General features: G+C 38.4%; 3 protein-coding genes across 3 annotated transcripts; 1 reads left to right on the top strand and 2 right to left on the bottom strand.

The window, feature by feature from the left end:
* On the bottom strand, positions 1 to 17,634 carry LOC121986185 (DDRGK domain-containing protein 1-like). Its single transcript, XM_042540022.1, has 8 exons — positions 17,429 to 17,634; positions 15,675 to 15,762; positions 3,180 to 3,283; positions 2,996 to 3,097; positions 2,751 to 2,912; positions 1,866 to 1,922; positions 684 to 720; positions 1 to 323 (listed from the first exon to the last, which is right to left on the bottom strand). The coding sequence occupies exons 1-8, from the start codon at positions 17,555 to 17,557 to the stop codon at positions 124 to 126; spliced, it is 879 nt and encodes a 292-aa protein (XP_042395956.1). The 5' UTR covers positions 17,558 to 17,634; the 3' UTR covers positions 1 to 123.
* Positions 17,635 to 19,808: 2,174 nt separating this feature from the next.
* On the top strand, positions 19,809 to 22,734 carry LOC121986170 (protein NEOXANTHIN-DEFICIENT 1-like). Its single transcript, XM_042539997.1, has 11 exons — positions 19,809 to 19,918; positions 20,001 to 20,115; positions 20,203 to 20,286; positions 20,348 to 20,411; positions 20,535 to 20,581; positions 20,657 to 20,711; positions 20,814 to 20,852; positions 21,313 to 21,460; positions 21,849 to 21,897; positions 21,982 to 22,038; positions 22,201 to 22,734. The coding sequence occupies exons 2-11, from the start codon at positions 20,033 to 20,035 to the stop codon at positions 22,451 to 22,453; spliced, it is 879 nt and encodes a 292-aa protein (XP_042395931.1). The 5' UTR covers positions 19,809 to 19,918; positions 20,001 to 20,032; the 3' UTR covers positions 22,454 to 22,734.
* A 332-nt stretch (positions 22,735 to 23,066) lies between these two features.
* On the bottom strand, positions 23,067 to 24,101 carry LOC121986178 (phospholipase A2-alpha-like). Its single transcript, XM_042540008.1, has 4 exons — positions 23,806 to 24,101; positions 23,686 to 23,731; positions 23,474 to 23,596; positions 23,067 to 23,379 (listed from the first exon to the last, which is right to left on the bottom strand). Exons 1-4 carry the CDS (start codon positions 23,935 to 23,937, stop codon positions 23,204 to 23,206), a joined length of 477 nt encoding a protein of 158 aa, XP_042395942.1. The 5' UTR covers positions 23,938 to 24,101; the 3' UTR covers positions 23,067 to 23,203.
* Between the last annotated feature and the right edge of the window lie 1,215 nt (positions 24,102 to 25,316).

Here is a 25,316-nt window from a genome sequence, read left to right as displayed (position 1 = left end):
TTTAAATTAAAATTATCGACTATCACATACTTAGTATTTTATCAAGTTTATAATTATTCCAACAACATAAAATTAGCAAACCAAATTTGATCTGGCAAATTTCATGCCCCCACAAAGTTTAACCTACGCCACAGATATTCCATCCGTCACATGGTCATTTAATTGAGGCTTAGGCTCCAAATCAATGAATTGATTGGATTTACTAGCAAGATGTGAGATGCTGACTCTTCCTTGCCGCTTGATGTAATCTGCCACAGCTTTCATCTCCTCGGGTGATATGTAGATATACTTACCACGGTCATCCATCACGCCCGATAACCTCCCTATTCATGCAAGAAAAAATATATCCACAGCAGGAGAAACAAAAGTTAGTCATAGATTCATCAAATAATAAAAAATATTATAAAGGGTAATATACAGTGCTGGAGATGTGAGTTCCTCTAATAATATAACATTATAGAAAGGGTAATATATAGTGCTGGAGATGTGAGCTCTCAGGCATGTATTACAAACAATGAGAACGTAGGGTGGAATGAAAAGATAATTCCCTCTCCGGTTCCCATTTCAACATTTGGATGGATCATTTTTGCCCCCAAAAAAAAAAAACATTGTTTTAAGAGATGGAATTATGTATTATACTTGTACACAAATTAAAAGAGAGGGAGAGGTGGATGAAAACATACCCGTGTTCTCCAACGAGATTATGCGGTTGATGCAATCCTACAGAAGTATCATACAATTAGATATCTAGAAGAAAAAAAAAAAAGAAGAAATAACCATGGAAACAATCAAAGCTGAAAAATAAGCATCTCAGCAATGCTCTCAAGCAACTATAGCATAGGAGAGCAAACCCTCGAGCATAATCAAAATTAAATCAATCACATAAGAAAATGAATGAATTTGGTAGGAATGCATCATGGGTTTTTAATGATATATGACGAGAAGAATCCTTTGCTTACATATAATCGGCAGAACGTACCTGACATGTAGAAGCCATTTGAATTCAATACCTCAATTGTGTTTTCACCATTAACACAGGTATCAAAAACAATCAAGGCAACTCAGAGGTATAACTTCTGACCACTATACTAATAGAACCAAGGCACTAGGCACACTGCGCTTATCCCAGATAACTATATCATTATAGCAAAAGGTGGAATCCATCCTCAGCAATCCCATACAGCCGGCCCCACAACCATTTGTAAAGAGATAAATCGAAAAGCTACAATTGGCCACTGTCGGAAGGGCATTTTTCTAGGCTTTGCCAATATTAGACCCATTGCCCATTGTAGCTATATCTATCCTGCAGTAGCCAACTCAACTATGACCCAAGGGCAAGATAACTATATCGTGTTTCTATGTATTCGTGCTGTGTCATTTAGTCAATGAGTTAAACAGTTTCAATTACTGTCCCTGTACTGGATCTTTGCATTTGTCAACCTATCAAGTGAGTCAGTGGCACATACCAAACAACTAATTAACATGAAAAAAACATTAACCTGATGCACCAAAGTAGTCATTTCAAAAACCATGGGTCAAGGCCATGATGTAGGTTCAACTCAATCTCGAAAAGGCCAAATCTAACTCTGTGATGATAGTGCCTTGCTGAATCCTGGAATTACACAAATATATATATTGACACTTATAGACCTAACGACCTTGATATAGAATTTCTACAAGATTGTGACAGTTGCAAACTCCAGTGATCAAGTAATATCATAATATCAGGTACGAAATAGACCGCTCTTTACATTGCCAAAGAAAAAGGAAAAGGAGGGGGAGAGAGAGAGAGAGCAATCAGTAAACATCCAGTTTTGGGGGGTCCAGTTCCATAACATAAAATTCTATTCTTTTAGCAGATATACCTGGGTTCGCAGCTTGAATTCTGCAGCAAGGTCTTCTAGAGGTACACATTTCTGGTTCTGAAACGGTATAAAACAATATTAAAATACCATTTCACCAGTGTAAAAGACTTGCAATTCTTACAAAACCCCATTAATCGCCTTGAATGTTTTGAATATCTAGTATATCCAAGCAATAGAAATTGCATATCTAAGCAATACGAACTAAATAAAGAAATCAACAACAAATACCATATCAAATCTTGCTAGAACTGCTCATTTTTTATCAGAAGTCTGAACTTTTTGATGCGAACATAGCAAACAATAAATCTACAAGCACAAGCAAATCCATTCATTACAAAGACCATGTATCCATGATGAGTGTTCTCTCACAATAACTTCCCAACAGTAGTAACAATTTTATTCCTAGCATATGTGTGAACCCTTAAAGCAACCTTAATTTCTTTCTCAGTAAGCTTCACACTTGTACTTGGGAGAAGAACAAAAACTAGTTAAATGGCCACATTAACACTAACTACCCAACTTTGTCAACACCATTGCATTTATAGATACAGATTACTTTTATTTGAAATTTCGTTTTATTAGTTTTGGGAGTCTTACAAAATTTCTTCACCTTGGTATTACATAGTAGAAAGCCAAGCTAAAAAGGGCTAAGAAGATGCATTGAGCTTATTTTCCTTGTTGTAACTAGGGATTCCATATAATTATGATATTAAAAGGCTAGCCTGTGATGTGAATGTTGTGTTTGCTTTTCATATTAATTAAACATCAACTCAGATTGTGAAAGACATCTCTCCATGAGGAGAAAAGCAATCCAAATAATTTCTTAGTTATAACACAATGTAATGAAATTAGACAAGAGACAACATTCAATTATGAAATGCTTACCATGATGTATTCTACAAAAGTAGAAAGCAAACTTTGGTTGTCGTCTTGCATCACATTCTCAGTTGTACCCTCAGCATCAACAGAAAATTCTCCTTTCCACTTTTCAAACTCCAAAACTGCAGTTTCTTCCTCTTTAGCTCTCCGAGCCATGGCTTCTTCTTCCTGTATCAATTTATCTGCTTCATAACAGGGGTAAAATGTTCCCCTTGACAAAATGATTAAAAAAAAAAATCAAAGACATCAACCATCAAGCGTTCTTGTGCTTCACGCTCTTCGTCCTTCCTCCTCTGCATTTCAGCATAACGATCTTGCTTCTTTTGTCTTGATTCACGCCCGACATCCTCAGCCTGATACAGTAGATAAATTTGAAAAGGAACACTTAGAATCTGAGAAATAAAAATGCAAGAAAATATATGAACAGTAGTTCACTTGTCGTTGTGCTTCCCGCTCTTGTTTCTTCTTTTCTTTTTTCTTTGATGCTTTACTGACATGATCAGCTTCCAGAATCTCTTCATCACTTTGAACAAGAACTTCTGAAGATAAAACTATTTAGCACATTTCTAATTTATTCCTAAAAAAACTAAGAAAGACTGAAAGTTCAGTAAAAAGCTTACAGTTTAGATGCAGCTAAAATTTAAACTCTCAACTAAGTGGATTGTCATTAAAATACAACACTCTGAGTATATTTTGTACTTTCACCAGAATTAATGTGCAAAATACAAGATTCATGTAGCAGATAACTTTTGTCGACAGTGCCAAACTTTAACATATTTTTCATGTGGCACATTACTTCTGAAGTGGCACAAAAGAACAGACACAATCAACTAATTTCATTGTGTGAAATTTATCTAATAATTGTAGTAAGAAAATAGAGATAAGATTAAGCCATTAGTAAATAAAGAGTACTTGGCCTATATTGTGGGTAATTACGTTTCAGCAAAGTACCAAGTAACAGTCATAATCAGAAAGCTACCATACTTGGCTCTTTAGACTATCACCTAGCCAAAATGAAGAGCATTTACCCTCACATTGTCTTCTCTATCTTGTTCAGTGGGCCTCTGCTGGCAGTAAGTACGATGGTGAAGGGAAAATAATAGGTGATTATCCCACAAAATGACAGACTTCTGGAAGTTATGAAGTAAATGATGTTAAAAAGGTAATTACCACTATTCAGAATAAGAAAAATATACAATGTATTGGCCAACCAAGCCACCCATGGAGAAAAATAACCTTATAGGCCTACCATGTAGGTAGTAACCACGTTTAGTTGAAGTACAATCTTACTAATGAACTGAGTTACATCAAATAACTGAGACATTGAAGATATAACTGATCAACCAGATTTAGTATAATCATGAATTAAGCCTACGATGCCACCCACTTCAACAACCATCAGTTGAAGAATTCAGGTATTAACTGATTGATTTGGGATTTTATAACACACAAAACCAGCTATGTCACCGGATTATTATAATTACATGACTAACATCAAGTGAGGGTGAAAACTCTTCACTTTCGCTTAGTATCCCTGATGGGATAACTCCATGCAAAAATTTTGTGGAAGACATTACATAAAGACAAAGCTAATAGCTTGTAGTTTGAGCCGAACTTAGTATTACAAACAAATGTTGCCAATTAGGGCAACCAATTGAATAGTTATGTTGCAGATTTCACAGAGAGGTGGTAGGATTATCGGTAATACTCTATGTAGCACAGATACTCCGATTTTTTTTTTTTTTTTGAAGTATCGGACATGGATACAACACAGATACGAATACAATACGCAAAGTACCCTAGCCATCCACTTGTGACAATTAGTGGCAGTATTTAGGCTATAGTAAAAGTTCATCTTTTGTGTTAAGTACAGCATTGTAAAATCTGATCCCATTAAGCACCAGCCTATAATAATTTCAATCTAGACTTCATGTAACAAATTGGCTCAATGACTATAAAATCAAGATGCTAGTTATTTAATATGATAACTAATAGAGAAATAAAAAAAATAAAGGATTTTATATTTGATATGTGTTTACTTATAAAGCTTATTGTGGAATCCGAAAAAGTTATTGCAACAAAGAAAAATCTAGGAATTTAATCAATTTGATAAAGAACATGGAACTCCGCCCATGATAGCCGGTCCCAAGCCCGGATAAAGGAGGAGGGTTGCGTTAGGTTGCCAGCCAGCGTCAAACTATGGCAAATATTCAATGAATGAATCCATTAAACTATTGTGCTAATGCTAGGTTGTTCCCCGGAAGGAACGCGCTGCAGGGTCCGACTGTAACGTCTCGGCAAGGACTGCTACATCTCCAGAACTCGGGTGTAGTGATAAATATGCAAGAGTTCGCGTTACAGGTGTTGGTGCAACCTTAGGTCAAGGTTGACCTGGTTGACCCGACTCGAGTTGACTTGACTCGAGTTGTATTTTGATGTTTGACTTGGGAAGATTGTTGATGCAACCTTAGGTCAAGGTTGACCTAGTTGAGTTGCATGTTGATGTTTGACACTCGTGAGAGAGTTCTATTCTTGATGTGGGACAAGAATAGATGTTTGGGAGATTATTGGTGCAACCGTAGGTCAAGGTTGACCTGGTTGACCTGATTCGGGAAAAGTCCAAGTATGGAGACTTGGCACGGAAAAGTCCAAGCAGGGAGCTTACTCGAAAAGTCCAAGTATGGGACTTGCACGGAAAAGTCCAAGCAGGGGGCAAGCGAAAAGTCCAAGTATGGAGACTTGCACGGGAAAGTCAAGCCAGGCACGGGAAAATCCTAGTGAGTGAAGCTAGGTGAAGGTGAAAGTCCGGTGAGTGAAGCCAGGCGGAAATCCTGGTGAGTGAAGCCGGTGAAAATCCTAGTGAGTGAAGCTAGGTGAGTGAGAAAGTCCTAACTGGGAGGCTAGTTGGAAAGTCCCGTGAGTGAAGCCAGGCAGTGGAAAGTCTTGGGATGTTAGGCGGTTGGAAAGTCCCGTGAGTGAAACCAGCAAGGAAAATCCAGATGGATCGGGGATGATCTAGTGTTGGAAAGTCCAAGTAGGTCAAGGGAGTGATGATACTTGGCACGAAGAGGAAAATCCGGATGGATCGGGGATGATCGGACATCGTGTGGAAAAGTGGGTCAAAGGATTGACCGGACACTTAGCGGGAGTGCTAGCAGTCGAGGGAGTGACCGATGCTAGGGAGGTACCAAGAGGTCAAGGTTGACCGGATATTGGTTCGAAGTCTTGGGACTTGGTGGGCAAAAATAGCTCGGATCGGCCACCGACCGATCCAGCTGATACTGTTTTCTCGACGGTCCGTGACCGATCGACATCGGTAAGCTTCGTTGTTATCGATCGGTCCGTGACCGATCGAAGAAAACAGAGGCGAAAAGCAGCTGATCGGTCCACGCATCGATCAAAGCCCCGATCGATCGCGGACCGATCGCGACGAGCAACGCGAGAAGGAAAGGAAGGGGATCGGTCGACATCCGATTCCCCGATCGGTCCATGGACCGATCGTGACGAAAAAGTTAGAAATGGATCGGTCCGCGTGGACCGATCATTACGGAGCCCGATCGGTCCACGCATCGATTCAGTACCAGCCGCCGCGTCGCAACCGCCAGATTTCTTCGTGTTTTCTTCGCCGCAGGTTATAAAGGAGGCCGCCGCGAGCCTCCTTCTTCCTCTCCTTGATTCTTGCCTCGATTCTTGCTGCACTTGAGCTTGCTCTCGATTCGTGAAGCCGCGTGAGCTTCCCTACCGGTTTTCTGCTGAGCTTGTTCCTTCGTCAACGGAAACCAATTGAAGGCAAGCAAGGAAGAACGCGAGAATTTGGGGTGTTATTCACACCCCTCTAGCATGTCTAAGAGATCCTAACAAGTGGTATCGAGCAAGGCCGCCTTCGACGGATCAACACCCGTGGAGCAAAGCTAGAGAATGGATCTCATGGAGAAGACATTACCATTCCACCTTTCTACGAACGCGGCGACTTCGCGTATTGGAAGGTAAGGATGAAGTATTTTCTTATGACTAACATAATGAATTGGTTTTGTGTACAAGAAGGTTTTACTCCTCCGGTGGATAAGGAAGGAAAACCACTTGAGAAGAAGGAGTGGACAAGAGAACAAATTCACAAATCCGAAATCAACGAAGAGGTAACGAGAATAATTGAATTTTCATTGCCTACTAACATCTTGTGTAAGATAGGTTACAACAATGCCAAGGAATTATGGGATAACTTGGCCAAGTACCATGAGGAGAGCTCCACTTCAAGCCATGAAGAGGAGCCTAGTGAGCCAAGTAGCTCACATCATGGAGGGAGCGAATTAGAAGTTGAGGGTTACTCAACATCTAAGGACGAAGAGGAGGAAAGTTCTTCTTCAAGTTCGGAGCAAGAAGAAGAAGCTTCTACCTCCGAAAGGGATGAAGAAGAGAGCTCGCATCCACCCTCAACCCTAGGTAACTCAAGCAATTTAAGTTCAATTAAATTACACATTATGTGCTTTGAGTGTAGGGAACATGGACATTACAAGAGTAAGTGTCCAAAGAGGGTAAGAAAGACTCCACCGGCGCCAAAGGTCAAGGAAGCCGGAGTCCCGAAACGCAAGGGCAAGGAGCACATGTGCTTCCAATGCAAGCAAAGGGGACACTATAGGAGCCATTGTCCGAGGGGAGGCAACCTCACAAGGGCAAGAGACCGGGCACATCGATAGGGGGAGCTAAGGCAAACCCTAAGGTAACCTCTAAGGTTCATTTTTGCAACTCTAATAAAATGCATGCTAGGAATTTTATTGCACTTGTCGATAATAACAAGCATGATAACCTTAGGAATCAATACACGTGCTTAGGTGCAAACATGTGAGCCTAGATAAGGATAACACTAGGAAAGCCAACCCTAGAATTACCTCATCTAAGGTTAAGGAGAACCTAGGTAGAATCCCAAATCAACTAGACACATGCCTAGGAATGCCTCAAAGAAAAATGACAAATCAAAAATTGAGGTATTAGAGAGGGAGAATCAAGTCTTGAGGTCAAGACTTGATACTTTAGAAAAGGCTCTTAAAAACATGGAGAAGTCATCTCTAGGGTTTAAGAGTCAAAAACCCAAGTCCAAGGACAAGAAAGGTTTGGGTCACAAACCTAAGTCCCAAGTGGTCAAGCCCACTTATCATAATGTTTCATTCGATTATGGAACAAAACCTAGGGCTAGGAAGACCATTACCAAGGTCACAAGGGGAGTCACCCCTATAGTTGACCTTGATGAGACCCAAATGACCAAGGCTTTAAAGCCTAAGAGGGTCATTAGGAGGGTTGCTAGGGAAGTTATCCCTAGTGAATATTTAGTGAACCCAATGAGCTCTAATAGGTATTGGGTTCCTAGGAGCATCTTCTCTACCCCATAGATGGGTTAGAGAGTGTCAACTCCGATTAGAAGGGTAGTTAACCCAACTTTGAGGAAATTGACACTCAAGGAGCATTTTCAAGGTTTTGAGAACTTTTGAAAATGAAATGGAATTATCATTTACTCCCTTGAAGAGCTAAATGTGCCTAATGGTGGAAATATCATTTTTAATCTTAAGTGGCACAATTTGAGGAAAACCTAGAGAAATACCATAATTGGGATTTTGGTTTTCTCTTAGGGATATATGGGCAATCTAGGGTTAGATTTTAAGTTAGCTAAGGCTAAGGATACTTAGATAGAGATTTAGGTATTTTATTTGTGCTAACTTGCCATGATTGGTTGCCATATGCCATGTCATGACATCATATTTAAGTTATGATCACTTGAAATGTCATGATAATGCTTAGGTTATTATATGTCATGCTTTATTTAAGTTTTCAAGCTTTATGCCATGACATCATGACATTGGCACATGTTTTCATATCATTATATGCCATGTCATCATCTCTTGCATTATAATCAATGAAATTGATTTAAGGACAAACATATAATTTGATATTGAGATCAAATTGGTGTTTAGAGAATGCATGAGACCTTAGTCTAAGATACCTAAACCCATATCTCACATCAAAATTGACATGGATGTGTTTGATACACTTTAGATGTGTGTGAGATATTAGGATCATGAGTTAGGATCAAGGTGCATAGTTCTTGTACCTAGATGAGCCTAATTCAAGAAATTGAGGATCATAGGGAAAGCTTGTGTACAAGTCATGTACATCTAGCCCTAAGATTATGGTCCTAAATTCAAATGGTTTTAAAAGCATTTTAAAATTGATTTGAAAAACCTTGATGAAGCTTTCCTACTGATAGCATTCATCATTGATAGCTACTATAAGTTAAAATCAACTATTTCAAAGTTTTGAACTTTGATCAAGATTTGAAAATGGAAACTATTTTCATAGAAAATTATTTTTCCATGATAGTGTATGACATGAGGAATGTATCCTCAAAATTTCACAATTTTTCAATTTTCTGAATTTATTAGGGTTTCAATTTCGGAGAGGAAAATCAGAAATCCTCGTGATTGGTTCGATCGGCCGGACCGATCCAGAGGGCGGATCGGTCATCGGACCGATCCAGTCGTGGATCGGTCCGTGACCGATCCAGTGAGGTCCGATAAGCGTGCAATGTGCTGAAATTCGACCGCATGTCCGAAATTTCACCGAAAGTCGTTTTAGATTTATAAAGGTTTGAAACTCCAAGACATCGTGTGCAATGGTCAAGGGGAGTTGGCCTTAGGGGAGTTTTAACTATTAGTCAAGGGGAGTTGACTTTTAGGGGAGTTTTACTCCTTGAGGATTAGTGATATGGGATTATCACTAAGTGGATTGTTGAGCTTAGTATCGAGGGAAAATAAGAGTTTCAACGAAAGGTATGGGACTTTCATTAGAAGAAACTCTTGACCTTGATACCTCTTTTTGATGTGTGTCAAAAAGGGGAGAGTGTTCATTGGAGGATTATTAGAGAACCTAAGTTAGGTTATCGGTTTAACCTAAGCTAGGGAAGTTTCAAGGAATGTTCGAGGAAGAACATTGGAATACTTTGATGTGTGTCAAAGGGGAGAATTATTAGAGAACCCAAGTTAGGTTATCGGGTTAACCTAAGGGGAGAATGTCCGAGAATGTTCGAGGAAAGAACATCGGACATGGAAGATGGTTGAAAACCTAAGTTAGGTTAGGTTAACCTAACTGATTATGATTTTGTCAAACATCGGGAGATTGTTGGTGCAACCTTAGGTCAAGGTTGACTGGTTGACCCGACTCGAGTTGACTGACTCGAGTCAGATTTTGATGTTTGACTGGGAAGATTGTTGATGCAACCTAGGTCAAGGTTGACCCATGGTTGAGTTACGTGTTGATGTTCGACACTCGAGAGAGTTCCATTCTTGATGGGACAAGAATAGATGGAGATTATCAGGCAACCGTAGGTCAAGGTTGACTGGTGAACTGATTCGGAAAAGTCCAAGTATGGAGACTTGGCACGGAAAAGTCCACGGGAAAAAGCCAAGTATGGGGACTTGCACGGAAAAGTCCAAGCAGGAGCTTGCGCGCGAAAAGTCCAAGTATGGAGACTTGGCACGGGAAAGTCCAAACAGGGAGTGGCACGGGAAAAATCCTAGTGAGTGAAGTGAAGGTGAAAGTCCCAGTGAGTGAGGCCGTGAAGGACCTGGTGAGTGAAGCCAGTGAAAATCCTAGTGAAGCTAGTGAGTGAGAAAGTCCTAACGGGATGTTAGGCAAGGGAAAGTCCAGTGAAGCAAGGCAGTGGGAAAGTCTAACTGGATGTTAGGCAGTTGGAAAGTCCCGGTGAGTGCCAGGCAAGGGAAAATCCAGATGGATCGGGATGATCGGACTTGGTGGGGAAAGTCCAAGTAGTCGAGGAGTGATCGGATACTTGGCACGAAGAGAAAATCCAGAATCGAGGATGATCGGACATCCGGTGTGGAAAAGTCTAAGTGGGTCAAAGGGATTGACCGGACACTTGCGGGGAGTTCTAGCAGTCGAGGGAGTGACCAGATGCTAGGGATGGTACCAAGAGGTCAAGGTTGACCGGATATTGGTTGAAGTCTTGGGACTTGGTTTGGGCAAAAAGCTCGGATCGGCCACCGCATCGATCCAGCCGATACTTTTCTCGACGGTCCGTGACCGATCGACATCGGTAAGCTCTGTTGGTTATCGATCGGCCCGTGACCGATCGAAGAAAACAGAGGCGAAAGAAAGACAGATGACCATACGATGCTTGGGTCGGTGGACCGATCAGTGACGAGCAACGCGAGAAGGAAAGGAAGGGGATCGGGCACGATCACCCCGATCGGTCCACGGACCGATCGTGACCAATAAAGTTAGAAATGGATCGGCCCGGACCGATCCACGGAGCCCGATCGGTCCACGCATCGATTCAGTACTAGCCGCCGCGGCCGCAACCGCCAGATTTCTTCCGTGTTTTCTTCGCCGCAGTTATAAAAGGAGGGCCGCCGCGAGCCTCCTTCTTCCTCTCCTCGATTATTGCATCCCAGCTGCACTTGAGCTCTCTGATTCGTGAAGCTTCGTGTGAGCTTCCCCGGCTGGTCAGCTGCTGCTGTTCTTCCGTGAAGTTGCTGCTTCGTCAACGGAAACCAGTTGAAGGCAAGCAAGGAAGAACGCGAGAATTTGGGGTCGGCTATTCACACCCCCCCTCTCTAGCCGTACGAAGAGATCCTAACAACAGGGTCCGACTGTAACGTCTCAGTAAGGACCGCTACATCTCCATGAGAACTTGGGTGTAGTGTTAAATAGGCAAGAGTTCTCACACCATAGGTTAGATAAGAACAAATATGATAGGAAAATTAATAATCTAAGATTTGGAACATGGAACATAGGAACTCTCACTGGTAAATCAATGGAGGTAGTAGATATGATGATTAGGAGAAAAATTAGTATTTTGTGTGTACAAGAGACAAAATGGACAGGTGAGAAGGCAAAGATGATAGAGAACTCGGGTTTTAAGTTATGGTACACTGTAAAGAGTAAAGCAAGAAATGAAGTGAGTATTATTGTAGATAGTTTGTTAAAGGATGAAGTTGTAGGAGTAGTTAGAAAAGGGGATAGAATTATAACCATAATAGTGGCGAAAGAAACTATGAACATAAGTAGCATATATGCACCACAATTAGGATTAGATGAAGCTGCCAAATCAAGGTTTTGGGAGGACTTAGATGAAATATTACAAAATATTCCACCAAATGAAATGATTTTAATAGGAGGTGATCTAAATGGGCATGTCGGAGTGAAAAATGAGGAATATGAGAGAGTACATTGGAGTTATAGGTTTGGAACGAGGAATGAGGAAGGGAAAACTATATTAGATTTTGCGATAGCATATAACCTTATATTAGCTAATACGTTGTTTAAGAAAAGGGAAGAACACTTAGTCACATTCAAAAGTGGGAATAATAAATCGCAAATTGACTTTCTTATGGTTAGGAAGAAGGATAGAAAGATTTGTAAAGATTGCAAAGTCATCCCTGGAGAAAGCTTAACTACCCAACATAGGGTAGTAGTGTTAGCTATACGCCTCAAACATAGTATCAATAGAAAGAAAATATATACAATTCCTAGAATTGTGGTGGTTAAAGGATGGGAAGCAACAAATATTTAAGGAGAAGGTAGAAGTACAAGCATTAGTGAAATATCTGATGACTCTAATACAACATGGGATAAGATGGTATCAAAGTTGAAAATATTAGCTAAGAGTGTACTTGGTCAAAGGACACGCACCACTAAGTAAAGAATCTTGGTGGTGGAATAAGAAAGTACAAGAGAAAGTGAAGGAAAAACGAATAGCTTATAAGAAATTATATATTTGTAAGAACGAGGAAAACTTAAAAAAATATACAATAGACAAGAAAGAAACTAAGAAAGTAGTGAGTGAAGCAAAAAATAAAACTTTTGAACGATTATATCAAAAATTGGATACAAAAGAAGGGGAAAGAGACATTTATAGAATAGCTAAAGTGAGAAAAAGAAAAACAAGAGATCTTAGCCAAATAAAATGTATTAAAGATGAATGTAATAGGGTATTAGTAAACGATGGAGAAATAAAAGAGCGGTGGAAGAGGTATTTTCATCAACTTTTTAATGAAGGTTTAGGTGACCAACTTAACTTAGGTAATTTAATTAGGTCAAATGAGCATAGAAATTTTAATTTTTATCGTAGAATTCAAACTTCAAAAGTAAAACAAACTTTAAATGAGATACACAATGGAAAAGTCGTTGGACCAGATGATATTCCGATAGAGGTATGGAAGTGCTTAAGGAAACAAGGTATTGAATGACTTACAAAATTATTTAACATGATATTGAAAACGAAAAAAATGTCTGATCAATAGAGGATAAGTACTCTAGCTCCCTTATATAAGAATAAGAGAGACGTACAAAATTGTGCAAACTATAGGGGTATTAAACTAATGAAACAAACTTTGAAAAAATAATAGAAAAAGATTAAGGAAGGAGACGTGACAGAAATTGGGTTCATGCCTCGAAGGTCGATGATAAGTTATACATCTTCTTAGACAATTTATTGAAAAATATCGGGAGCAAAAATAAGATCTACACATGGTATTCATTGACTTAGAAAAAGCTTATGATAGAGTCCCAAGAGAAATTATATGGAGAATTTTAAAAAAGAAAAGTGTTAGCGTAACATATATTGAACTAATTAAGGATATGTATGAGGATGTAACGACTAGAGTAAAGACTTCAGAAGAATGAAGCATTTCAATAAAGATAAGGTTACATCAAGGATCACTCTAAGTCCCTATCTTTTACACTAATTATGGACTTAACTCAGACATTCAAGACATGATCGCGTGTTGTTTGCAGATCATATTATTTTGGTAGATGCGACACGTGAAGGAGTAAATGCTAAGCTAGAATCTTGGAGGGAAATACTAGAAGGGAAAGATTTTAAGCTTAGTAGATTAAAAACAGAATATATGAAATTTAAGTTTAGCAATATTAGAAGTAATGAAACAATTATTAAGATAGGAGAGGACGAGTTGCCCGGAACCGAGAAATTTAAATATTTAGGATTATTTTTACAAAATGATGGAGGGATTGAGAGAGATGTCTTACATAGAATACAAGCAGGATGAGTGAAATGGAGGGGAGCGTCAAGTGTTTTATGTGACCGTAAAGTACCTCTTAAATTTAAAGGTAAGTTCTATAAAACCGCAGTTAGACCTGCTATGTTATATGGAGCTGAATGTGACTCGAGCACATAAGCAGAAGATGAGAGTTGCAGAGATGAGGATGTTAAGATGAATGTGTGGACATACGAAGGTGGACAAAATAAGAAATGAAAGCATTAGAGAGAAAGTCGGAGTTACATCTATTGAGGAAAAACTCCGAGAGACACGTTTAAGATGGTACGGACATGTACTTAGACGTCCAATAAATGCTCCAATTAGGCGATGTAAAACTATGATAAACATGCATATCAAACGAGGAAGAGGAAGACCAAAAAAAACTTGGTTAGCAACAATAAAACAAGATAAAATTTATTTAAATATAGATGATGATATAATAGGAGATAGAGCTCAATGACGTAAAAGGATTCATGCAGCCAACCCCACCTAGTGGGAAAAAACTTGGTTGTTGTTGTTGTTGATAAAGAACATGGATGAAATGTCGTTACTAGATTAAATCCAGCAAGAGAGCAACAAGACTTCTTTATACATGATTATTCAAGGGTTTCTATTCTCATCGAATTACATCAGTACAAGTTCAACAACCAAATCATACTCAAAACAAATTCTCCTAGTACCTATTATTTTCTGATGATATTGAGTTAGAGAGTATAATAGATCAAACTAAAAATTAAATTGTTTTGAAATCTTCATAAAACAAGATTTTTAGGAAAAATAGAACTTAAATTGAATATATTGGAGCACTGATGAAGCCATCAACTTAGCGGCCCCTTCAGGACGGCCCCACACTCTCGGGGGAGGGCATTTTGCCCTAATGCAGCGGCCCTTTGCATGGGGGAGGTCAGACACCCAGCGAGGCATTTTGCACTAGTTGGGAATTGACCTCAAGACCAATTGGAGCAACCACCCATGCAGGAACCAACTGCGCCAACCCATGGGGATAACTAAAATTGAATATATGAAATAAATTGGATAGTGAAAAGATGAAACATCAGAATATTTAATGCTCCCAAATAGGGTTGTAAATGAACCAAACGTTCGTGAACAAGCTTGGTGTTCGGCTTGGTAAGAGCTTGTTTATGTTCGTTCAATATACATAAGGTTAATTAAACAAACAAGCTTGAACAGCTCGTTAAGCTAAACAAACAAGCTTGAACACATATGTGTTCAGCTCGTTAACGTTCGTGAACAATGTTCATGAACAACGTTCGTGAACAATATTCATGAACAACGTTCATGAACAATGTTTACGAACCATATTTATTAATAAAACTCTTTTCAATATGCTAAATGAACAATAAAATAAAATAAAATAAAATAAAATAAATAAATAAATTTAAATTATCAAACTCAATAACTATTCAAACAACTAAAAGTTTCAAACAATCAAACAAGCTTGAATTGAGAGCTCGATAGCATTTAAACGAACCAAGCTCGAACCAAGCTCGAACCAAGCTCAAGCCAAGCTTAAATTGAGAGCTTGATAACATCTAAACGAACCAAACTCAAGCGAAGCTTCAAACAAGCTCAAGCTCATAAAAAATAAACCAAGCCAAGCTTTAACACTCATTTCAAAAGCTTGGTTCATTTTAAGCTCGGCTCGGCTCGGCTTGGCTTGGTTACCTTATCAAAACTTGAACACCCTAAAGCTCGGCTCGGCTCGGCATGTTTACAACCCTACTCCCAAAGATAACTTATTAAACAATAACACAGTTGCTTATTTTACTAAAATAAATAATAGAAGGACCCCATATTGGAGAATGATAATTGCAATAATTTCGTGTGGAGGGGTGGAGAGTACCTTCACTGGTGGAAGCAACCGATGAGCTGGCAGCAGAAGGCCTGCGACGCATGCGGCGAGCACCTGAAGGACGAACAACTCTTTCAGCCTATATAATGTAAATAATATCAGAGGGATTTTTTTCTCTTAAGAAAAAGTAATCCAATTTAAAATCAAGCATTAAAATTATACATTAAACATGAAATGTTTTGAAGGATTTAGGAGGGCAGAAAAAAAAATTCCATTCAGCACTATGCTAGAAAAGCATATGATAGTTCTCCAAAGCACGTGAACTGGTACTGAAACTGATTCAACAACCATCAAATAAGGATCATTTATACACGAGTCGAATTAAACACAATAACATCTACTTAGCAAGGCTATAAGATAAAGAGCTCATAATGTTGGGCATGTAAAGATTGTGGCCGATTAGTTGAACGATCAAACATTAGGAAACTTCCTCAAGACATTCTTAATTTGCCAACCCTTTTTTAAGACAACTTTAAGGGGACAAAGCCTATTGTTTAGCTTGTGACATTGAATAATTCAGGTATCACAATGTACACACCAAGGATAAAATGGCAAACCATATAATTTTAGAAGGAATTCAGGGATCTTATTTGATACTGAAAAATGAGCACATAATAGCTAGAATATATAAAAGAGTGCATTGAAATTTAATGATTGAATGAGACCCTTGAAGAGATCTTGTGGGGGCAATCTCGCACAAGTATTAAGTTCTGCTAAATATTGTTAAGAAATAATAAACCTACCTTAAACACACAAAAGAAAAAATATCATTTCTGTGGCAGGAGGAGATTCAACTACATATTCAAAAAATTATGTGCTCTGGAAGACACAACCCTGAGGTGATCAATCTGATTAACATATTTAGACAAAAATTTCTCAGTGACTAATATCTAGTCGAAAACTCTGCTATTGTTTTATTAGGAAAAGATTATCTCTTACATATGCTAAGGTAGTGAGGAACCACCATGCATCAGTTTACAGCCACATAAGATGGTTATGCAATTGCATACATTTCTGCAGGAAGGGAACACACAGAATATACTTATAGACAAATAAGGCTAACGAATCCCTAGTTTGCTAAACAGTTAAAGTTCAATTCAAAACTGATTTGATTAAATCAATTTTATCCATATAGAAAAGAGACGTTAATTATCTAGAGCAAGTAATTTTTGTATGCGTTGCTTAGATTGTTTCATCTGAATTAGTATTATGTTATATTGATCACTTAGGATTATTCACAACATTTTGTATATGAAATGATTAATTGTTTGTCCCAAACGCTTAACCAGTGCCGACACACTCCTACAATCATCTAGACTCGTGTGAAACCATTCCCTAAAACAAAGAAAGCAGTCATACTCAAAAGTTTACTACAATTTTTTTTTAAAAAAAAATGTAGAGATATAGTCTTGTTTCATATCTGTTCCGATGTTTAAATCTGTCCACAATTTCTTAAATATTCCATACCCAATTTTACCAGATCAACCCTATTATCTCTTTAATTATACAAATATTACATTAAAAAAAATTTAAAAAAAAACTATACGCATGGCACAGCAACCAACTACGATTTTCCCCTAAAAAATCCGCTTCTAGCAAATGATTATTCCACGAAATCAAAGGACATGAAAGATAAAAGAATGTTTACCCAAAAGCGTTGATAAGAAAAACCCTAAACCATAGAACAGAAAAGATCGAAATGAAAAAAAAAGAAAAAAAGAAAAAAAAAAGATGGGAATAATCGCCTGAAGGGGTTGAGGATCGTCTTCGTGGTCGTGAGGTATCCGCGCAATCTGACGACTCCGCCACCAAAGGAGTGGGAAGAGAACGAACACGAGAAGCATCGATAGAATCCCTACAAACATCCCCTCCATCTCTCCCTCTCGCTCGCTCCTCTTGCTGCAATCTTGACAAAAGAGAAAATTGAGACAGATTTTCTCGTTTCTTTAACCATGACTAGGTGGCCTGGTTATTACTGGACACCTGGGCTTTTAAAAAAAAGACTAGGCCTGTTAACAATAGTTACATGCGAATGAGTCTAAGTCCTGCATTCGATCAAAACTCGACTCGGGCTCAAATTGACTTAATTAAAAATCGAATCGAATTCGGACATAATTATTATTAACTCGATCACTCGTCGAGTCAAATGAGCCAATAATAATATATATTTTTATAATATATAATTTATTTATTAAATATATAAAAAAATTCGAGTTTGAATTTGAGTCCATAATTAAATATTGAGCTTGAGCTCAAGCTCAGCTCTTCATGCTAGAGTAAACTCAAGTTCAAGTCATGCCAATATAAATTGAGCAAACTCAGCCCGACTCATTTATCCCTAGTTACATCTTAATTATATTTATTATTTGTAGCTAATTATGAGATATTTGTTAAATTAAATATGTCATTTCTCGTTTTTTTTCAGGTAAATCACCTTAAAATTCTTATATAAAATTTTCAATTTTCTTGTCAGTCCCTATGTTTTAACTCCTAATTTATACCAATTCATTTAATTTACTATATGTATATAATCTTATATAATTATATCCAATTAAATTATATATATACTGATCCGGTGGTAAGGACGGGGGACCCTCATTGACGAGAGGTCAATGACAGGTGGAGGTCAATAGTCAAGAGGGTCAACCCCAAAGTCGTGTCGAGCGGACAGAGATCGTGCCGAGCGGAGTGGCGGGCCGATCGAACATCCGGCCAGGGGTCTCTCGGACCGGACGAAAGACAGTCCGACCAGGGGTCGGGTTTCCGATGCTCAAGGTAAAAGAGTTTATGGGCCGGGCGGACAGGAGGCGGACAGGCTGCTCGGCCGAGCCATAGGACAATAAAGGCGCAATTCCATCCGAGCACATGAGCAGGGCTTCCCCCGCCCCGGCCGAGGTATGCACATTCCCAGAGGCCATGAGCGCCGAGCGACTGGTCCGCTTGGCTCGGGAACATGTAAGAGCGCAAAGAGACAAAAAAGACAGCTGGTAACTTCATCCTCGAGACACCTGCCGCCGACAAACAACATGGTCGGCGACCGGAGCGGACAGAGTATCGTACGGTGGAAGTTTTCACCGTCACATCAGAGATATGCTTGGACGATTGCGGAATGACGTCAGATATGTTTTTCTGACACAACCCTACTGAGGTATGTTTGGGGAAGCATGCACGCATCGAGATGCGTGCTTGCTCCTCCCCGGAGTCCTATATAAGGACCCCCAGACTTCGACGGAGGTAGGGGATTCTCATCACTGTAGTCACAGTAATGTTACTTTGCTCCTTTTCTTCTTCACTGCCTGACTTGAGCATCGGAGGGTCGTCGTTGGGAAAACTCTCCGGGCTCAACTTCTTAGCAGGTTCGCCAGAGATCCACATCACCAGTCAAAGACAGCAGAGAGTGTCACGTCCTCAGTATCCATCGACTCAGCGCTTGGACAGGATCATATACTTAATTTCAAATATTTTGTACTAATAAAATAAATTATGCATATACGTATACCACATATTCATATATAAATAATATTTTTCAATCTATTATATATTGTTAAATTGAGTAGAAAATATATTAGATTTTAATTTAAATGATGCTAAATTTAAAAAGAATTATACCTCACTATGAACCTTTTGTACCTATATTTTATCACGTACTTAAAAAATGTGTGTATAGAAATGATGCTGAATTTAAAAAGAATTATACCTAATTATGGATTTCTTATATCTATTTTTTTATTATGTACCTAAAAATTATGTGTATAAATAGGGTACTAAATTTGAATTTAAATGATGTTAAATTTAAAAAAATATATACCTTTTTTAAATTTTTTATATCTATATTTTATAACAGCCCCTTAAAATATGTATACATAATTCGATAAATTAGTATAGATTAAGGGTTAAAATAAATATTCTTTACTATAGGGACGGACAGGGATGGTGAAATTTTCCGGGGGAGTTGAGGGCAATTTAGCCTTCGTTTTATAGTTTTTGCTCTTAATTAATCTCCACAGCATTGGTGGGGGCTGGCATCCAATCCGACGGAATAAGATAAGGACATTAAACACCCAATCACAAGCTGCCACGTCTCACCAAAGGTACGGCACCACGTACAACGTTTAAGCGGCTGCTTTTTTCTAAACCCTTGGAACCTGCTGCTGTTTTGCTTCTCTCAAGCGCCCACCGAATCCGTTTTGGAATCAACCAACCGATTCGATGCGCCAGTCGCTCTTCACCAACGAGTATTCATTCAAATCTCGACCAAAGTTCTCATTTTGGAAAGCTTTCTGCTATTTCTCAGTGGTTTTTTTCACTCTCTTTTAGGTTTTCCTGATTGATGATGTTTGGGGCCATTAATGGAGGAATCAAGAGCAGGTTCTTCCTCTTCTTCTTCTCCTTCAGGGTATGCCCTGGGGCCGCCATGGTTGTTTAGGGGAAGGTGACGCTTTTGCTACCTTTACTTGTTTCTTTCTACAATCTTTGTTTTCTTGTCCGCGGATTGTTTACAATTGTGTGGTTTTACTAGAGCATTGTATCAGTTACATTTGGTTAAAGCAGAGATCGTTCGGGCGTTCATCCCCAAGGAGTTTAAGCTGGTTGAAGCATTTGGGTAAGGATGTGAACAATATATATTCTTTGGAGGACGTCTGAAGTCTTCTGTTTGTTTGTAGATATACACTTGGGGGGCTGTTTCTGGCTCACTATGATGAGAGCCCAGCTGGAGTTTTTGATGAGGTTTCTTCTCTTCACTTCCTGTAAAAGTTTGGCTTTTTCTATGGAAGATTAGATTCTGATAGATTAGAATAGTGTTCTTGTACTTAGAGTGCCACTGATATATCAGATTTATGATATCTGCAGCTCGTTGTACTTGCTGGTATTGTGTGGAATCCTCCAACATCATGCGCGTATTGATTTTTTTTTTCCAGTTTTTGTTGAAGTTACTGTTGCTATGAAGTATACCGAATTTCTTATACTGTCAGGTGGGCTTCTAGAGTGCTTGTGAACAGCCATGAGGCTTGCAGACATGGTAGAAAGGTAGTAAACACTATGCATCTTTATTTATTTATTTATTCTGTAACTTGTTTTTCATTAAGTTTTTTAGTTGGTTATGCCACTTCGGCTCTTTCAAATTTGCAGGAAATAGGTCTCCCAAGCCATGTTGCTATTTTCTCCAAGGTACATCACTGTCACTTGGTTACCTCAATGGTTTTCTTATTTGGTTCTTTCGGAATTAAAGCCTTGAGACTTCTATACAGTGTTGTCAATCCAACAATCTAAGGCATTCTTGAAGCCAGGGAAAGATGGGAAACATAAATTACTATATATATTTTTTTTCTCTCTGTGACTACCTTGCTGGAAAAACTTGCATGTTACCATACTTGAGCTAGTTGAATAGGATGCAGTTTTTTTTTTCTTCAAAAGAAAAAATACAAATCAAATTGTTCCTGTATGTTTGTCTTTCTCTCTACCGAACTGATGGAAAGACTTGAGTCTAGAGTGAAACCAAAAAAGGGAAACACAAGTTGGGGCTCTTAATCACCTGCACCAAAAAATAACTGGGTTAGCTCAATGTCTGCTTGTTTCAGCATTGCTATAGTTTTGGTTTCTGATTTATTTGCATGTTTCTATTCAACAGAAAAACAGAAAAGCTTTAGAGCAACCATTAAATAAGAGCCAAATAAGTTCTATTCATCCAAAACTGGAAGACGATAAAGAGATTCAAGTACTAGAGATGGAGGATACTTCCCAAATATCCATTTGTAACATCAGTTTACCTATTGCGGGTGAGTTAACAAAATAATGCTTGTGTTTTAATTTTAATTTTTTGCTCCAAGTTTGATCCTTTATTTTCACATTGTCATGACAGATGCTCATTGTAGATGCTTTAATCATGTAGATGTTGTCAATAAGTCCTATCAATTTGCCTCTCAAGGGCCAAGATTCATGTAGTATATCAAAATGATACAAGACATTCAAATATTACTATTGATAATATGTTACATTAAGTTTAATGGAGGATAAGAGGACTAACCTAGATGCCCTAAGTTAAGCATGCATTCTTAATAGTTGACTGTACATAACTATTATTTACTGAAGATATGTGTGGTATGTGGTTTCCATTTCACAAACTTAAATTCACATGTCATGCAATGACTAGAAAATTCCAAGCAGGTTACAGCTGGATGGGTCCAAAGATCAAGATATCACTACCAAGTTTTAGGTCAGTTTTCTATGATTATCAAAGCTTGGATGGTAAATATCGATTAACTCATGCATAACTTCTTGATTGTCCGTGGGAATTTAGTGGCCAGACAGTATACAACCCTAATCTTCTTAAGTACTCCTGCCAAGTTGAATGCAGGTATGGGCACGAATGTACTTGTTCTTCTCTTGGTCAACTACTAATAGAGCTAAATGAAACTTCAGATTTAGAAATTGCCATTCTTGAAAGACTAGAATTGGGCTATGGAAACTCTAAAGAGTAGTTGAATTTGATTTCAACTCTACTGAGAATCCTGTGCAGGGTGAGAGCTGTGGAGGCTGCTAAAATATCGAGACTAATGATTGCTAAAGCTACTATTACTGAACCTGAAAACTCATTTGACAATTTTAAAGCAAAAGAGAAAAAATTAGGGGACAGATTAGCCACTGAAGATGTTGGACGTGACCAAAGCATTGAGGTGTTACTGTCTAAGCCTGTAATGGCTCTGGAATTCAATTTTCTGAAAATGCAAGTTGAAGCTCCCATAATCATCCATTCGGAATCTCAAACCTAGAAGAACAAGCGGAAAACTCATAAAGTTTGTGTCTTCTCTATTGCTGAATGAGAAGGGGCAAGGTTACTAGATCTATTCATTGAAACCGTGTTTGTTTATGTTTGCTATCACTCAGTCGGTGTGTGAGAAGCTAATTCCTGTCAAGGATTGAGTTTGATTTGTCTGAAAAGTTTTGTATCTTGAAGTTTCGCAATCTAGTGTGAGTCAACTTGGCCCGTCTCATTGTATGATTAGTCAATGTTGGAGTGCAGAGAATAAACATATATAACTTTTTATCGCTATTTCTTTCATGAAAAGGACAAGGGACGAAGGAAAGGGAAGGGAGCTGGGAAATAGGAAGAAAATATGAAGTTTGCTTGGATGGGAAAAAAATTGCAGAATTTTTTTTTTTCATCATGTTGATCTTCTACTTAATTAAGCTCTAGTTTTCATTCTCAAAACATCTTTGTCAAAATGCTTTTCTATGTTTTGTCTTTTCTTTGCAAAATAACACCTGAAATATACCATTACATTAGCATTTTCTGTTAATCAAAAACTTTCAAAGATGTTCTGTGAACAATACTACTTTTTCAGAGCATTTTGAGGATAGCTTTAAGATACCAAACACCAAGGATGGGCAGTCACAAAGTTAAATTACTTCAACAACAATTACACCATTTTTTGTGGTATGAACTCGGCAAATTCCACGTTCATGCATTTAAGTGACACCTAAAGACACTGAACTCCCCTCACCTGCCATGGCTGATGGCTCTATGGCTTGTGAAGGACTCTACCGGCTAATAAGGCGGCCTCAATGACCAGTGTCATGACATCCATCACCTCCTCCACCATGCACTTGTTCCCCCTAAACGTCCCCTTCCCCGACCCCTTCACCGTCTCGATGCAATTCAGGAAGTTCTCGTTGCATTCCTGACTCAAGTAGTCATCTGCACATCAAATTATCCATGCATACATATATATAACACCAGTGAACTACCAGATCAACCACGTCGAGTTAAAATCAAAATGACGATCGAGTACTTTTACGCTGCACGCAGGCGTCGTGGACCATGCAACAAGCGTCGAGGGCGTCGCATGGCTTTTCGCCAGGGCAGCCGCTGTATAAGATGCCGCAGTACTTGCCGTATCTCAAGAAGGGAGGAACTGAAATAAATAAATCACAGTTCACAGTTGAAAAATGTATATAAGAAATAATAGTTCGATGTTGAATTCTATATGTAAAGTTAAGTTACCGGTGCAGTGAGAAGACTCGCACTTTCTGCTGCATTGCTCTTTGCTCTAGAAGAAAACAGAGCAAGGGGAACAGTTAGTTAAGAAAGAGGAGATGTTGAAAGAGATGGAATGATTCAGACCGCAGAAAGGCCGCCAGGGTTGACGGACTGGACGCCGATGTTGAGGCCGTCGGCCGGCGAGGAAGAGAAGAGCAATGACAGTGCTAGAAATAGATTCAGAAACAGCAAGACTAGTGCTCTGCTTCCTGCCATGGCCTGAGATGTGAGATCGATGCTCCAACTCACGGGGAGAAGAAGAAGAAAAAAAGAAGACAGAATGGTACTTGGAGAAGAAAGGAAGAAGAAGAAGAAGAAGAGGAGAAGCGGTCGATCTCTGAATTCTGTGGGAGCTTTGGATTTGGTGAGGCGTGGGCGAGTGTGAAATGAGGGACAGTGAGAGTGTGCGCTGTAGTTTTTGTCCGATGTGTCCCGTGACTTCACCAACTGCCGCCTTGTTCCGAACCGGGCCCTCGACGATATCAATCTAATTAAGACTCGCTTAAAAGATCAATCTTGACATTTTGGCACGTAGTTTTGACCAAAAGACTCAAGGACATAACACGTGAATATTTGATAATTAAGGTCGTGGATATATTTTCTTAGCCTCATTATCGAGTTGGTAAGATAATAAATTATTATATAAGAACAGGGATAGGAGTAATAATATTTTTGGAATAAAATTTCTTTATAGTAAACCCCTTGTAGAAATTTAAGCTCCATCCTATCACTATCATATCACAAATTAAAATTTTACTCCTAAAAAAACCTCTCTCTAATATTATACATCTATCCAATAATTTTATTATGGTCCTCTATACTATAATATTATCACTCAGACATCTATATTTAATCCTCAATTATAATATATTTATATAATTTTTTTTTCCAAATAAAACATGCAACTAACGAATATTAGACTTCTGGATTATCCGTCTCATGCCGGGTTAGTTACCTTCATGACTAATCAATGAGATTAATTGGAGAACATAAATCCCCTTTATAAATTTTTTCAAAAAATATAAACTTATTATTAAGATTTTAGTATCGATTTATAAAAAAAATTATAAATTTCACCCATACAGTGGGCCTTATCCATACAGTGGAGATGAGATTTATAATCGGAAATTTATAGCATAAATCCTATGCTATAAATCTCTTATTATAGATGCCCTTAGAAAGATATTCAGTCCTCATAATTTATTTTCTTCATCGCCCACGTTTTACAACCTAGATTATTATTATTTTTTAATACATCCTTAGCACAATGGAAGCCTAGAAGCGTCAGATAGTCAATTTGGACATTTTAAATTCATTAATATTTCTTTGCCAAAATGCTTTGATGACTATATATAGATGGCTCAAATGGATCATTTGCGGTTATGGATAGATTTTTATAGTATCTCAGTGTGTGTCAAGGGGCTTATCAAGGTTTTTTTTTACATATGATCTTAAACTAATCAAATTGGCCATGTGATGTCATAAATGAATTCTTTAATTAAAGAATCCCAAATCAATGAGTCTCAAATTGCTATTTGGATATTTTACTACCATCAAATTTTTTATTCAAAAGACATTAATATCCTTAAAAGAGT

The sequence above is a fragment of the Zingiber officinale genome, chromosome 1B (assembly GCF_018446385.1).
Source record: "Zingiber officinale cultivar Zhangliang chromosome 1B, Zo_v1.1, whole genome shotgun sequence".
Lineage (NCBI taxonomy): Eukaryota > Viridiplantae > Streptophyta > Magnoliopsida > Zingiberales > Zingiberaceae > Zingiber > Zingiber officinale.
Note: the sequence above shows the minus strand (reverse complement) of the source record. Positions and strands in the feature narration are given on the sequence as shown.